A 17,500-nucleotide genomic window follows, 5' to 3' on the forward strand; every position below is an offset into this window, starting at 1 on the left:
GTAGTTGGTTCTGGAAGGGGTCAGAACAGCAAACTTTTAAAAATAAACTGGTGTAGCCTGAAAATCTTGACAAGGCACTCTCTGCTAAGAGAAAAGCAACAACAGAGGTATAGAAGTCAGTCCATGCAAACCTCACCTTCCCATATAATCACCTTGCTGAGCTGGGAAGACAAGATGGTTATTTGGGATATTTAAGTCCCCTATCTTTTCAGGTTGCTGGCAGCCAATTAAAGCTGCTTTCATTATATCAAACTTCCTCTGCTATGTATTGGATCTTGTGTGATGACTGGCTGAACCCTGGCCTCTGCCAACAGAATCACTAAAAAAATCTGTTGACTATTTCTGAAATTTTTCCAATAGATTTTGAGATATGTCATCAATAACCAATTTCTCTGACACACAAAATTTTTATTTTTTCATGTGTAAGGGCTTCGTTGATTTTAGTACTTTTTCCTTATATTTTTAATTTTTGGACAATATATTTCTTCCCTCAGGTATGGTGACTGTAGTTCTGTCATCACCAAAGCACCCATAATCCATCACCACAGTCCCTTGTGATCTTCCTACATAAAAAATTTTAAATTATAACAGTAAAATATGCTGTTGTAAAAAGCGTTAATACAAAAGTACAAAAAAAGCCCCTCTCCTTTTCTACCCAATTATGTCGGATATGTCAACATTTGTCTATCTACAGCCTATTTTCTTACTTAAAAATCTATTTCAAATCAAACATTTAGTTTAGAAATGGAAACCTAAAACTCACTAATCAGTGTAAGTTGTTGACATTTCAAAAACAGAACACACACATATAAGAAATACAAACACAAAACCATATGCATATGCCCCTGTTAAATACTACTAAGGTAGCTGAAATGGGATTAGAGTTAGAAATGCAAGGATTTCAACTCTAAGCATTCCAAGCTGTTAAAACTGGACAGGCAGCCAATAGGATAAACTATTAAGTGAATAAAACAGTACCTGCTGAAAGGAATCCTCAAACAATGTTTTTCGCGTCACTGTAATCTTTATGTGCTGTGGCATGGCCAATTGCTGAAATATAAGAATGATATAAAAGTCGATTCTCACCATTAAAATGGCATCAAAAAACCAGAAGGGAAAGCTTTATTTACTTTTATCTTTGCTTACAGAAACAAGTAGATTATGAACATTAAGTAATGTTTAATCATTCACTTGTGATCATTCATACTAATTATAATTTATGAGAAACAGAAAAATCTCATGTGAACACTGCTTATTTAATGAGTTTAACAAATCTTTACTTAATTTATTTTCACAAAGCTAATTCAGATTTTTCTTTCTTACATGAATCAGTTAATTACAAGAGTTTGGAGTTTAAAAATATATATCCTTCACTATTATGTTAATTTAGAAGCTATAAAAATAATTGATTCAGTACTTATACATCAGAAATAATTAATCACATCTTGGAAAATTACTATAAGCATACATATGTATCTATCAAAATCATTTATACCAAATGCTAAAGATGAAAGGGGCTGGTCAAAATTGATAAGAAAATGTTTAAACCCATTTGTTTAAAGGTTTCTGCAATGTGAAGTAACAGGTACTGCAGAAAAGAGTAGAAATGCTTTCTTACTCAAATGGCTTCAAATTTTTTCTTCTGGAAAACAGAAGCCATAAAATTACCAAAATTGAAAAACAGAAGATATTTTGATGCTTTCTAATGTACCTGTTTTTCTGAGTTATTTATGTTCAAAATCACTGTGTCATATAAGCAACATAACGAAGAAAAGGGAGTACAGAAATATAGTACCAACACTAACCTGACACCAGAACCGGAAATACTGAACCTTTGCCTTGAAGTCGCGTACATAAGCTATTTGGGGTCCATTGTCTCTGAGGAAGAATGTTAATATATTAGCATCGCTGCTTAGCAAGATAAAATACTAAAAAAAAAAAAAGCAAAATACCACATCCCCTTAGTTCTTAGTAGTCAAATACAAAAACCCCTATCTAATATAGCATGCTCTTTTTTTAAAAGAATTGTTCCTTTATTGTAAGATTTTTATTTATTTTATTTATTTATGCATACAAGAACTGGGATGTAGGCCAGTGGTGCGAGGCGTGAGAGGATTCACCAGAGACAGAGTAGGGAGTAGAATAGGCAGATCCACCGAAATACACTACTAATGGGAGCAAGCTGAAGAAACAGGAAAGGTCTGCTGTGCCATGATGCTTAGCAACTTGGCAGGGATCAAACTCCGGCTGTCACGGTGGGCTTTCGTGGTGCTAGTGCTGAGACTTAACTCCCAGACCACCAGGGAGGCCCCTAATACATAACATACACAATACTTTCTCTTTTAAAAATATTTCTCAGTGCCTACTTAAAGGTAAGACACAGAAAAAAATTCTGCTTTTTTAAAAGCTACTGTTGTGGACCTTTCTTAAGTACAGTGAAATCTAAGAGGACTAGGTAAAGAAGGTTCTAGTAATTTGTCCCCATATCCATTTTCTCCTTTGTCCTTAAATCAGATTCTTAATATTTACTTGGGCAAAATGCTACCTAGAATAAAAACTACATTTCCTAGTGTGGCTTTGGCCAGAGAAACGAGATAGCTGGGAAAGGGATTTTCTTCACTTTCCAATTTGCCGTTCCTCCATATTCTAGGTTATGACAGCTAAAGTTTTGTAATAGCTGTTACCACAAAACAATGAGGTGCCTTGAAGATAGAGATTGAAATTAGTTTTTGAAGGTAGAACCGAAGAAAAGAAGTTTAGATCACTGGTCACATCATGAGGCTTCCAGGTTAGCCCTGGATTTCACCCCAGTAGACTATTTGCTTTCCCCACTAGGCTACTTTAAATTTTCATTTTATAAATGTTCAGTGTAGAAATACACTTGATTTTGCTTATTGACTTTGTATCTGGCATGGCAACACTGTTAAATTCACTTGCTAGTTAGAGCAGTTTTTACTAGGTTCCTTATGATTTTCCATATACACAGTTATATTTATCTGTGAGAAACTAAGTTTTAATTCTTCCTGACCAATCTGTAACCTTTATTTCTTTCTCTAATCTTACCAATACAATACCAATACAGTGTTGACTGGAAGTAGTGATGGCACGTTATCTTATTCTTGATTTTAAGAGCAATTTCATCAAGTAGATGCTGGTTGCAAGTTTTTTGTAAATACCATTTTCAGGTAGCAAAGTCTCCACTGCTGAGAGTTTATCATATCTTGTATTTTGTCAAATGCTTTTTTGAAATGATTATTTTTCTCCTTGAATCTGCTACTATGATGAATTACACTGATTTGACATTTTAATATTAAACTGATCTTGCATTGCTGGGGGTAAACTCCACTTTAGTCAATTTACATCTTCTTGGATTTAATGTCATGGCAGTTGACCCTTGAATAACTGGGCAGCAGGGAAGGATGGGATTATTAGAAGTGTCAATCCCTTGTGGTAGAAAATCTGTGTGTAACTTTTGACTGACAAGACAGTTATCCCTTGGTAACCACTAGGGATTGGTCTCAGGACCACAATCCACACTCTGCCAAAATACGTGCAATTAAAACTATAGAACATTGCTAAAAGAAATTAAAGAAAAAAAAAAGAAATGTAAAGACAGTGTTCACAGATTAGAAAACAATATTAAGATGCCAATACTGGGCCTCCCCGGTGGCGCAGCGGTTTGAGCGCTGGGTCGCGAAGCTGTCCGCAGCCTCTGCAACGCCAGTTGGATCCCTGGCTGCAACCCGGCCACCGGAGGAGGGTCCCGCATGGTGTGCAGACCTCTCCTGCTGCCTGCTTCTCTCACCCTCCCATGCTTCTGACTGTACCCAGTGCTTGCATAAATAAATAAATAAATAAATAAATAAATAAATAAATCTTAAAAAGAAAAAAAGATGTCAATACTAACCAAAATGAACTATAGCTTCAGTGTAATACCTAACAAAATTCCACTTCTTTTTCCCGCAAAAGTAGAAAAATCTATTCTAAAATTAGTATGGAATCTCAAGGGACTTGAAGACTACTCCTATATTTTCTGTCTCTATGAATTTGAGTACTCAAGTGGAATCATACTACATTTGTCCTTTTCTGATTGGCTTACTTCATTTAGCATCATCTCTCCAAAGTTCATCCATACTGTAATTTGTATCAGAATTTAAGAGGTAAAATGCCAAAACAATCTCAAGGGACTCTATATGTCAAAACAATCTCAAATAAGAACAACAAAGATGGAGAACTCACATTTCTTGTTAACAAAATTTATTAAGAGCTACAGTAATCAATTTAGCATGGTGCTGAAATAAAGACAAACATATGAACCAATGGAATATAAAGCATATTAAATAAACCCTCACATATGATTCATATTAAATCATATTAAATCACCCTCACATGTGATCATATGATTTTTTAACAACTCAATGGAGAAAAGACAATATTATCATTAATTACTGCTGGGAAAACTGGATATCCACTTACAAAAGGATGAAGCTGGACCCTTAACTAGTACCATTTACAAAAATTAACTAAAAATGGGTTCATGACTTCAAGGCAAGAGCTAAAGCTATGTAACTCTTAGGAAACACACAGAATGGGAGAAAATATTTGCAAATTATGAATTTGAATATATAGAGAGCTCCTAAAACTCATCAAAATACAACATAAGCCCAAAATGCACCCAAAATGGTCAAAGGACTCAAGTGGATATTTTTTCAAAACTACAGATGGTCAATAAGCACAGGAAATGATGTTCAATATCGTGAATCATCAGAGAAAAATAGAAACTGTAAGATACTATTTTATATCCATTAGGATCGCATTAAGAACAACAAAAACTATGAACAAAACAGAAAGCAAAAACTGGCATGGATGTGGAGAAAACAAAAACCCATACATGTTACTAGTGGGAATGTAAAATGGCATACTCACTGTAGAAAGTGCTCCAAAAACACTACATAATTACTGGGCCTCCCTGGTGATGCAAGGGGTTAAGTCTCAGCATTATGAAGCTATCCACAGCCACCACAGCACTGAGTTTGATCCCTGGCCAGAGAGCTAACCCACACAGCACAGCAGACCTCTCCTGTCTTACCAGCTGCTCCCCTCAGCAGTGTATTTCAGTAAATCTGCCTGTTCTGCTCCCCACTCTGTCTCTGGTGAATCCTCTCACCCCCCCCACCCCTGACTTCTGGCCTACACCCCAGCTCTTGTATGCATAAATAAAACAAAATTTTTTTTAAAAACCCACAGAATTGGGGGCCTCCCCGCTGGCGCAGCGGTTGAGCACTGGGTTGCGAAGCTGTCCGCAGCCTCTGCAGCGCCGGTTCGATCCCCGGCTGCTCCCCAGCCACTGGGCAAGGGTCCCACATGGCGCCCAGACCTCTCCTGCCGCCCGCTGCTCCCCTCAGCAGTGTACTTCGGTCCTTCTGCCTGCTCTGCTCCCCGCTCTGGCTCTGGTGAATTCTCTCACCCTTCTGCGCTTCTGACTGTACCCAGTCCTTGTATAAATAAATCTTTAAAAAATAGTAATAAAAAATAAAATAAAATAAAAATCCCACAGAATTACTATTGGATCCAGTATATACTATTTCTGAGTATATACATTAAAGAACTGAAAGCAAAGACTCAAATAGATATTTGTATAGTCATATTTATAGTAGCAGTACTCACAACAGCTACAAGGTGGAAAGAATCCAAATGTCCACAAACATATGTATAAACAAAAGGTGGGACAGACATATAAGGAAATACTATTCAGCCTTAAAAAGGAATGAAATTCTGATACAAGTTACAGTATGAACTTTGGAGAGATGATAAGTGAAGTTAGTCAGAAAAGGACAAATATTGTATGATTCCACTTATATGAGTAGTCAAATTCACAGAGACAGAAAATCTAACAGTAGGCTTCAGAGCCTGGGTGGAGAGAGTGTGAAATGGGGGGTTACTGGTTAACAGGTAGAGAATTTCTGTGTTGGATAATAAAAAACAGTCTGGAAATGGATGGTGGCGATGGTTGCAAACAGTGTAAATGTATTCACGCCTCTGAACGATACATTTAATGGTAAACTTCATTATGAGTATTTATCAGAATAAAGAAAAGGTCATCAAAAAATATTAAGCAAAAAACAAAACACAAAGTTACTTGTCAAAAACAAAACAGAAATGGGATAAGATGAAAGGGTGCCTCTCTGGAGGCCTAGGGGTCAAGTCTTAGCACTATTACTGCTACAGGCTGAGTTCAATTCCTGGCCAAAGAGCTAATCCACATATGATGCAGCAGATATTTCCTGTCTTGCCCACTGCTCCTCTTAGCAGTGTATTTCAGTAAATCTGCTCCCCACTCTGTCTCTGATGAATCTTCTCACCCCCTCACCCCCCTGCACCTCTGGCCTATACCTGAGTTCTTCTATGAAATAAATAAATCTTAAAAAAAGGGGCTTTCCTGGTGGCGAAAGGGGTTAAGACGCAACCTATGAGGTTATTCGCAGCCACTACAGCACAAGGGGTTAAGACGCAATCTATAAAGCTACTCATTCACAGCCACTGCAGCACGAGTTCAATCCCTGGCCTGCCAAGGAGCAACCCACATGGCACAGCAGACCTCTCCTGACTCTACCGCTGCTCCTGTCAGCAACAGAATCTGCCTGTTCTGTTCCCCACTCTGTCCCTGGTGAATCCTCTCACCCCCCCCCACACCTCTGGCCTGTACCCCAGCTCTTATATGCATAACATAAATAAATCTTTTTTTAAAAAAAGGTAACAGAAATGAAAGGAATTAGAAATCAGGAATTAGTTGATGGCAGCACTGTACTGATAATTTCTAAATAGTCTCATTCAGTTCTATGTGACCAGATGGTAACAAAGATGAAAAAGCTCTAGGAGAAGATATTAAAGGGAGTAATGAAAATATAAAATACTTAATGAACAGAAAACTATGAGTAAGCCAACTCAAGAAATAACAAGAATTGCACTTCTTGCTAATTCTGATCTTTAGATCACAATCTTAGGAAATCGGTTTTACTTTTAATCTACAATGCTAAGATAACTTACAGGGCAGATTTACCAGTGCGGGGATCAATATAGGTGGTAGTTCTTCTATTATGGTCCACAAAATACGGAATTCCATCCACTGTGAATCTCATTTCCCAGCCTTCAGGTAAGGGCTTTTCATTTAATTGTCTAAAAACATGGGAAAAATATAACAAATAAAAAATGTTAGAGTTGCTTATTGCTAAATACTGAAACTAAAAATATCTGTAAATGCAGTAGAAATATTCTAGAAAACCATTTAGTCCAGTATTTAAAGTTTACTAGATCTTTCTATCCATATATTCTACAAATATGTTAAATATGCTAACAGATCCATCAACCAACACTTGGTCTTCCCTTGTCTATCTGACCTGTAGTGCCCATTTCCCTGGCAATCCACCTAACCAACTCATGGTAACCAAACTCGGCCTATTCACTGTAACAATCTTCAAGTTCATCATTGTTTGCAATCCCCAACCCATGCTTACAGTGGCTTTATTCATCTCTCTTTTAAACTTTCACAACAGATACATAATTGGTTTTCCTGTCTCTAGTTTCACCCTGGTCCTACACTCTTATTCATATTGCTGACAGAGCATTAAAAACTGAGATCTGATCAAGTTATAACTTTCTCCTTAAACTTTAAATCTATCAAAGGTAAGATTTAAACTCCTCCTCCTGGCACTCACTCTGTCGCTATACTCTGCCCTCAATTTTCTCTTTCAGGTATTTTCTGCACTCTATCTCCAACTCCCTTCCACGAACTATGATTTCAGAGTATATGGCTCCTCACCATTTCCCTAAACAAGAATACCTCCAACACCTCCAAGTGAAGCCCCACCTCTTGTCCACAATCTTTCTATTATTACTCTGTTAAGGCAACTCAAATGTTCTTAATCAAGTATTCCTACCCACTTCCTAATTTGGACCTTGCTTAATCTCGGTAAACTTCAGTTTCTTTGTCCATGAGGTGGAGATAACAATGTCTATGTGATAAGACTGTATAAGGAATAAATGAGACAATAAAAAGTTTAGTACATAGTAAACTCAAATTCTATTACTACTGTTCCTACTATACATTGATCTTTTAGACCTTTCATACTACTTTCTTCAAGCTGCTAGCACAGCATTTGTCAGTTATTTCAACCTGTGTTTTATCAACATCCCACCCTGTAAATATGATGTGAGTTAAAAACAGGAGAAAGATTACAGGTCATAATGACTTATACAAATGACAACTTGATATATATTAAAACCACTGAGACATTAGAATATTAAAAACAGCTTACTTACGAACCTAAATAATTTGTTTTTAGATTTCAAAATATTATACTAGAAAGAATAAGGAACTATGACTACTTCTTTGCAGTATGTATTTGTGTATTATGCATAATGGCAGCCAGTCTTTTTAGGAACTTAGATTTTGTAAGTGTCCCAAGTTTTATCCGTATGTGCCAGTTCATTTTTCTTTATTCTACTATTTGAATTTTCTCATCTGGCAGATTAAGTATGAGAGAAAACAATGGAAATGTTGGGAGTTCACATCAGAAAGAATTAGGGAGGGGTGGGAGGCATTAAGTGCAATGTTTTACAGAAAGGGAATTCTAGACTGCTGACAGTAGTGTCATTTTCTTTAAGTGTACCTTAGAAGAACCAAAGGTTGAGAACCAATGCCCAAAACAGTATCCTGTAAGCTGTATAAATGGTTAGGAACATTTACCTGTATTTACAAGACTTTATACAAATATCAAAAAAATAGGCTACCAAAATCTTTTTTTTTTTTTTTTTTTTTTTTTTATAGAGGCATGCTTTATTTATTTGTTTGCTGGTTTGCTTGTTTGTTTTGTTTATACATGCACTGGGTACAGTCAGAAGCGCGGGAGGGTGAGAGAATTCACCAGAGCCAGAGCGGGGAGCAGAGCAGTCAGAAGGACCGAAGTACGCTGCTGAGGGGAGCAGCGGGCGGCAGGAGAGGTCTGCGCGCCATGTGGGACCCTCCTCCGGTGGCCGGGGAGCAGCCGGGGATCGAACCGGCCGCGGGCAGCTTCGCAAACCAGCGCTCAACCGCTGCGCCACCGGGGAGGCCCCAAAATCTTTTTTTAAAGACAACATTTTCATTTGTCGTTAATTATATTTCTAAGACAGGCTCAGTATTAAATTGCCTTGAAAACAAATCAAAGTGGATAGAAGTGGGCCATTTATATTATTTATTAAAATATGATTCTAACTTTAGCTCTGAAACTTTAAAGGTACGAGGGGGGAACCAAAAAATGGTAGCATATTACAGAAAAGTGTATCTCTAACCTTAGAGATAGAATTTTAGAGAGGAATTAGAGGTGTTACCTTTGAAATTCTTAATTCTTCCTTTTGAGGAAATTCAATACATTTTAAATACCATAACTTTGTAAAAAGTGTTGAGATTTGTTGTACCCAGAAAAATATTTTTAATTTAAAACGTATCTTTAGAAAAGAGGTTCTTAAAACTTTGTGCCATGGAATGAGTTCAATGAAGGATTAACCATACCCAAAGAAAGGTCTGACCTTTGTCCCTTAGCTTTGAAAAGTGTTCATTAGGTCTCTGGAAAGTCCTGCCTGCCAGACATATCTTTGTTTGCTTGAGGTGTGAATACAAGATAATCAACAATGTGATTTATGATGAAGATTTTGAGGCATATCCTTTTTTTTTTTTTTTAAAGATTTTTTTTTTTTTAATAGAGGCATGTTTTTTTTTTTTATTTATTTATTTGTTTGTTTGTTTGTTTTGTTTATACATGCACTGGGTACAGTCAGAAGCGCGGGAGGGTGAGAGAATTCACCAGAGCCAGAGCGGGGAGCAGAGCAGGCAGAAGGACCGAAGTACACTGCTGAGGGGAGCAGCGGGCGGCAGGAGAGGTCTGCGCGCCATGTGGGACCCTCCTCCGGTGGCCGGGGAGCAGCCGGGGATTGAACCGGTGCCGCAGAGGCCGCAGGCAGCTTCGCAACCCAGCGCTCTACCGCTGTGCCAACGGGGAGGCCCGAGGCATATCCTTTTAATTCCAACCTCTGGAATAACTGGAAACTAATGGTATTAACCCAAACTCTGGGGAGAGCTGCAAAGTTAGCCAGACAGGCATTATAGAATAGAACCACAATAAAAACTCTGTATAATAGACTTGGGCGAGATTTCTTGTTGGCAATATTCTATACATACTGTTTCACATCAATATGGGAACTTGGAACCTTCCCAGACTCTGCCTCTTTCCTTGTGCTAGTTCTAATTTGTATACTTTCCCTAAATAAACGTACCTATGACTTTAAACAGGCTTCAGTGGAGCTCTAGTCTCTCTAGAGTTATCAAACCTGAAAGTGGTTGTGGGAATCCCTGAATCTGTAGCCACTTAGTCTGATACGAGAACAATGCTGGAGAACCCTCATCTAATGGCTGATATCTGAAGTGGGGGCAAATTTGGCGGGGGGCTGTGGTCTCTGAAGATAGAAGTTTCCAAACTCCCTGCAGAACAGAATATAGAAGTTTCCAAACTCCCTGCAGAACAGAATCCTCTGGCAGTCTGCTATCTGCATAGCATTAGATATTGTTATGGGCCAAACTGTGTCCCCCAGCAAGTTCATATGTGGAAATGCAACCTCAGAATGTGACGGGACTTGGAAACAGGGTCACTGCAGATGAAATCAGTTAAAAAGAAATCATATTAGAAAACAGTGAGCCACTACTCTAATATGACTGACATTCTAATAAAAAGGGGAAACATGGACACTGGACATGCACACACGAAAATGCCACATGAAAACTGGAGTTATGAGGCCACAAGTCATGAACTATGCGAAACTAGTGGAGAGACCTAGAATAGATCCTTCCCTAGTACCATGAGAGAGCATAGCTTGGTTGACAACTTGATCTTTTGGACTTCTAGCCTCCTCAACTATGTGAAAAATTTGTCGTTTAAGTCACTCTGTGGTACTTAGTTAAGGCAGCCCTAGCAAATTAATATCCATAATGTTACAAAGAAAAGCAATTATGTGAAGTTATCAAGACAACAAAAATACAAACTTGTAATGTCTCTTTTTCAAATATATTCACTAGCAAGTTGCTGTAACGATGTACATAAACAATATTTTGACATATTTACAATAACTGCAGAATGATCTAAAAGACATGCGGTTTTTATTGGTGGCAAATTCCTAGACATTATTATTCTATTACAGTTGTTGCCTACAATCATGATAGAAGGAAATGCTCAATTTCAGGTACAGGTTACTGAAAGTGAGCATGTGTTTTTTTTCCCCCCATTTTCTCCAGTGATCTCAGGTTGCAAAATCCTGCTTTCGAGTACTAAACTGGTCTTACTGAAAATAAGTATTTTTGAATACATGTGTATTCACAAATATATACATTTATAACAACGTTGCTTTTAACTATCTGTTTAAGAAACCAGTATCCACCATATTAATAGCATAATTTTGTTTTTTCTAAAGTATGTGAATGATTATAAATAAGGGAAAAGAATATGTAAACTTTGACCCTTTTCATAACTGGAACAAATATTTGGTATAATCCTTAAGAGGTTAACTGTATGCTAGTAACTGCTAATTCTTACCCTTGACTTCTGGGGTCTTCCCACTGGGTAATACGAGTGTTGTGGTTGACAAAATACACTCTACCATTGCTGTCCGTTCTCTTCTCTGAACAAAACAAAACAAAAAGCAAAACATTAAAGTTTGATATAGTTTTCCTTCTCAAACTAAAATAAGCTGAATGTGTCCATTTCTCATGGTACTGTTGATTTTGTAGTTTTTAAATCACTATTCACATACTAAAATTTAGAAGTATCATTATATCTTAGAAGTGAGAATGACTAAATTACAGTGTCCTGCCCACAGGACCATTTTTGCTCAAACCAACAAAAGCAGGAAGAACTAACCATTTTGACTTTTCAAACATGACCACATTTTATCTTTAACAGTTCATGGGGCAGTTGGTTTTAGCTTATCTTGAAGATAATGAAACACTCACAGGTTATGCAATCTGCCTAAAATCTCAGAATTAAGTAGCAACAGGAAGGAAACTCAGATTTCCATTTAGGAATTTTTCATATCACACTATCTCATTACTTAAAATATCATGGGAGATAAAACTTAAAAGTTTCTTTGGGATATATGAGGCTTATTCAATGAAGGAAGACATTGTTTCAAATATATATCCTGTTCCTTAAAAAAACCCAGTTTCCAAATCCTAAATATCTACCCTAACTTTCCACCCAAAAGCTGGGCAGCAGTATTCAGCTCTTTTAATTTATTGCACCTGAAGCAATAAAGACAGCTATCTGTCTGCCCCCATCTCTTGTTTTAGGAGTGTCGTTTTTTCTTTTTCTCACTCTACAAAAATTTCCTGCTTCCCTGAACTTTTTTTAAAGTTTATGGGTCATGTATATATCATTTTCTTTTAATAACCAAGGTTTTGCATTTTAGTATTAAATTCTGTTGTTCTGAACTATTGTTGTCTGCTCCTTTACCAGGTCATTCCTCAAATTATAGGTCTCTTCCTGTATCTGAACTTATTTTTCAAAAAGACTTATTTTTATTTATTTATGTATACAAGAATTGGGGTGTAGGTTGGGGGTGAGAGGATTCACCAGAGACAGAGTGGGGAGCAAAACAGGCAGATCTACTGAAATACACTGCTGAGAGGAGCAGCTAGTAAGACAGAAGTGTGCTGCACCATGTGGGTTAGCTCCCTGGCCAGGGATCGAACTCATGCCGCAATGGCTGGTAACAGCTTGATAGCACGAGACTTTAACCCCTGTATCTGAACTTTTTTTTTTTTTTAAAGATATTTATTTATGCATACAAGAAGTAGGGTACAGGCCAGAGGTGCAGGGGATGAGAGGACTCACCAGAGACAGAGTGGGGAACAGACCATGCAGATTGACGGAAATACACTGCTGAGGGGAGTCAGGAGAGGTCTGCTGAGCCATGTGGGTTGCTCCCTGGTCGGCTGGGGATCAAATTCGTGCTGCAATGGCTGCAGATAGCTTCATAGGTTGCGTCTTAACCCCTTGCGCCACCAGGGAGGCCCTGTATCTGAACTTTATAATTTGGCCAAGATCTCTCAAAGAATATAGCTGAAGTATTAGAATACAGAGTGGATTCCAACTTTTAAAAAGGCATAGTTTCTGGGCCTCCCCGGTGGCGCAGCGGTTGAGCGCTGGGTTGCGAAGCTGCCTGCAGCCTCTGCAGAGCTGGTTCGATCCCCAGCTGCTCCCCGGCCACCGGAGGAGGGTCCCACATGGCGCGCAGACCTCTCCTGCCGCCCGCTGCTCCCCTCAGCAGTGTCCTTCGGTCCTTCTGCCTGCTCTGGTCCCCGCTCTGGTGAATTCTCTCACCCTCCCATGCGTCTGACTGTACCCAGTGCTTGTATAAATAAATAATAAATAAATAAATCATTAAAAAAAAAAGGCATAGTTTCTAAAAATTAGCAATTTTCAAACAAAAAAATTTTTTTTTAAATGAAAGAACCGGGGTACAGGTCAGATGTTCAGGAGGGTGAGAGGATTCATCAGAGACAGAGCAGGGAACAGAATAGGCAGACTGACGAAATACACTGCTGAAGGGAGCAGCGGGCACGACAGGAGAGGTCTGCTGTGCCATGTGGGACCCTCGCCAGCCGGCAAGGAAGGAACCGGCGCTGCAAAGGCTGTGGACAGCTTCACAGCGCTGCACTCAACCACCTGTGCCACCAGGGGAGGCCCTTCAAACAAAATTTTAAGCTCAACTCCATGCTGATAAAATCAATTTTTACACCCGGCTGGCGAGGGTCCCACATGGCACAGCAGACCTCTCCTGTCGTGCCCGCTGCTCCCCTCAGCAGTGTATTTCGTCAGTCTGCCTATTCTGTTCCCTGCTCTGTCTCTGACGAATCCTCTCACCCTCCCGAATGTTGATATCCATTTTTCAAACATTAATTTAGAAACCTTGGTTTTTTTAAATTTTTTTTACATCATTGTTCATTTTAAAACAATATTTGCTTCCCCTCACCCCCTCAGGTGTAGTGCCCATGGAATTTCCTTCACCAATGCACTTGTGCACCATCATCTCAGTCCCCTGTTCTCCTCCCTGCCTCCCTGTTCCCTCTCCCTCCTCCTCCCCTGCAGTATGTCTCTGATTTATAATTGTCTGTTTTTGCTTTGTTGTGTTTTGTACTGTTATTATTTTTTTACACTGAGTAGACCCCTTGGATCTTTAAGCAAGACACTGAAAGATGAATCTTAGGCCAAATTACATAGCTTTTTTAGGTCAGCATTTGTTAACTTTTACCTCTAGCACTGATTCTCTAATTTCAAATAGCAGTGATAATATGGAGTTAGAAGAGATATACTGGTTAGTACTGTGAATCTGTTCCTGACATTAGTTACTTTCTACATCAGCTGATCCTAAAATGGAACTAGAAGTCCAGATATACATAATATAGAGAAAAAGGCAACTCTGCATTTTTTGACACACTCTGAATATTAACTGGTGTCCCTTGTGATGGCATCCTGAATATGGAAGCATGTAACTTTAAGGCTGTCTCTGAGGCAGAAAGAAGCATTTACAGTACTACTGCTGGCTAATGCTACTGCTGGCTACTTTATAATAAAATATGTTAATGTTCTTGGCAGTCATAATAAGTTTAATTTTTCTAAAATACTTACAGAGTCAACAAATTTTCTTGTATCCTAATAATCTTAAAGTAATTATTATAATCTAAAAATAATAACTTAAGTGCACAACTGAGCATATTTTCATTTTTTATCTGCCATGTAAGGTAGATTTCCAGGTAAGAGGTTTATTTTCACTTCAAAAGCTAACATGAGACAAGATTAAGTTAACAGAAAACTATGCATGTTCTAGGTATGTACTGCTGAAATCAGCATTTCTTGGAAAAGGCTGTGAAAAACAAAATTTCAAAGGCGGATCCACTTGCAAACTGAAGGCTCATCTGCTTTAATGAGAGGAAGTACTGTGTCTGTAGAGCTGATTTCTTTGTTGAAAAATCACATGGTAAACAATACTGAAATTACTGAACATCAAACCTGATAGATCAGCATACTTCCTGAGTTGATGAGTAAAACAGTAAAAAACTGAAGCTTCTTGGCTGTTTTGTTTTCTTTCACAACTACTATGAAAATGAGAAAATATCTTTATCTTTGATGGGTAAACCAACTACACAAAGTTGGTCCTGTTAGACAACATTGTTAAACTAAAAGAATTCCTTGCTCTCCAGCCTGTACAGACAGCATGTGTTAGAAATTCTTTACTGTCAGATATAATGTGTAAGATGTAATTGAAGCATATAAAAAAGGGTAAGAAAGTGAACTTAAATATACATATAGTCACATAAGTAATGTTATCAACTTCAGAACTCAAAAGAGGTTGAAAACTGGGGTTTTATTTCCTGGGTAAATCTTGAGGGTATATCTCATTTGTTACAGTACCAATGTTGTCACTAGTTCTACAAATAAGGTATGTGCCTGAAAGGCGGACAGTCATAAAGCAGTGCTTGGTCTGAATAACAGCACGATCATAAACTCATTTAGGAAGAAGGGCACACTACAACTTTAGAAGTGAACCTAAAAATAATGAGCAGAATGTAAAATAAACAAGGCAAGATTCTTATAATCTGGATAAGGTAGGATTAAGACTTCAGAGGCAGTATTTTAGGGAGGTGGTGTGGGCTAAAGTAAAAATGAGAATGATCCTAATGATGAGGATAATGATAAATACAGGAGATAAGAATTAAGTTGCAGGAAAAACTTTTTAATTTATGCTTCTGTGAGCAAGAAGCTATTTTTCTTACAGCTTTTCTGTCTAAGCAGTGAAATGGTCTATTCCTGGCAAAAAATTGGGTCATATTTTTTCTGCAATAAAATTAAGAAGATAAATACATGGACCTTCAGATATAACGGTTTAGTGAGTTAATTTCCCCTCTATAACACAGACATACAACAATTCTAGGATAAAGTGGGGAAACACCATCATGGCTGGGACTACAATCTGACAGATCTAATTCAATACGCCACAAGGGCAACATTCCCTTTTACTTCCTATCAACCACACACTGTCCAACCTGAGACTCCAGCAGAGCCGAAAGACCCTTTCCCAGAGTGTCAGGTTTTGGGGAAGTTAATAATTCGCAACTTTCATAAAATCCCCATTTATTACAGCTAGTAACAATAACAGTTGTAGATATGATCTATTACCTTTTCTTTTTTTACCTGACTCACAGGAGTGTTAAGGATAAATAACTTAAGAACAATGGGTTTCTCAAAGGCAGACTTATGTAGTAACAATCATTTATTCCCAGATTCATGTGATCTTCCTAATACATCAATTTTTTCCTCCATTCCTCAGAGTAATGATAGAGCAATCACTCTTGGGAACCAATGCTTCCCAACAAACACCTAGAAATATCCCTTTCTAAATTTAGCTTAATGTTCTGAAGTGTCTGCAACTCTTGAATATAAAAACTTCAACTGGTTTTCTTTTTTTTTTTTAAGATTTTATTTATTTATTTATTTATTTATACAAGTACTGGGTACAGTCAGAAGCGCGGGAGGGTGAGAGAATTCACCAGAGCCAGAGCGGGGAGCAGAGCAGGCAGAAGGACCGAAGTACACTGCTGAGGGGAGCAGCGGGCGGCAGGAGAGGTCTGCGCGCCATGTGGGACCCTCCTCCGGTGGCCGGGGAGCAGCCGGGGATCGAACCGGCGCTGCAGAGGCCGCAGGCAGCTTCGCAACCCAGCGCTCAACTGCTGTGCCACCGGGGAGGCCCTCAACTGGTTTTCTAAGTTGCTTTACTTTGCTGTTTTCCACTTGCTATATTCACTTTGGCTGCTACGCAGAAGTCTTTCAATATTGCCTTGTTTATTCAGGAACATTGTTACAGCATTATAAGTTGTATAGTGTTATACAATAAAATTTAAACTTTGGTAGTGTAGGCCCACCTTAAAATCTATTAACAAGGCCTATAACCAAATGTACTAGAATACAGCATTCTCATGTGTTACATGGTGTCAGCACAAAGTCACCATCTTATCATAACCCTGTTTTCACTTTTCTTTCAGATAATGTCAACTCAATCAAATGCTGAGCTGTGTTTTGTAAGCACCAATGAGTTCTAAATACTTTAAACTTCATATTTTGAAGTAATTATTACTCACAGGATGTTACAAAATTATTACTCACAGGATGTTATCTTCTGAAATTTATGTTTTTCACTAAGCACAATGCCCTCAATATCCACCTAGACTGTTCTATCAATAATCAATTTCTTTTTATTGCTGTGTGAACAAAATATTTTTAAACTTTGGAAGAATAAAATAATTCTAAAATTTTAGTAAGTTTACTATAGTAAAAGAGTCAACTTAGAGCTTTCGGGAAATCTAATGCCCATTTGGTATAATGAATTAAACCAACACACCCCAAAAGCTTCCAAGTTA

The 17,500-nt window shown here is 38.1% G+C and overlaps 1 protein-coding gene across 2 annotated transcripts in view; it reads right to left on the reverse strand.

The window, feature by feature from the left end:
• ITCH (itchy E3 ubiquitin protein ligase) overlaps window positions 1–17,500 on the reverse strand; it is a 108,918-nt gene that overhangs the window by 23,906 nt on the left and 67,512 nt on the right. For both annotated transcript variants that reach the window (XM_037496600.2, XM_037496606.2), the window contains 4 exons: window positions 11,622–11,706; window positions 7,048–7,176; window positions 1,806–1,878; window positions 979–1,050 (listed from right to left, as the gene is read on the reverse strand). In XM_037496600.2, coding sequence (XP_037352497.1) covers window positions 979–1,050; window positions 1,806–1,878; window positions 7,048–7,176; window positions 11,622–11,706 — 359 coding nt within the window. The remainder of the gene's footprint in view (window positions 1–978; window positions 1,051–1,805; window positions 1,879–7,047; window positions 7,177–11,621; window positions 11,707–17,500) is intronic.

This window comes from Talpa occidentalis, unplaced genomic scaffold, assembly GCF_014898055.3.
Source record: "Talpa occidentalis isolate TD23 unplaced genomic scaffold, MPIMG_talOcc4v2.1 talOcc4.10, whole genome shotgun sequence".
Classification (NCBI taxonomy): Eukaryota; Metazoa; Chordata; class Mammalia; order Eulipotyphla; family Talpidae; genus Talpa; species Talpa occidentalis.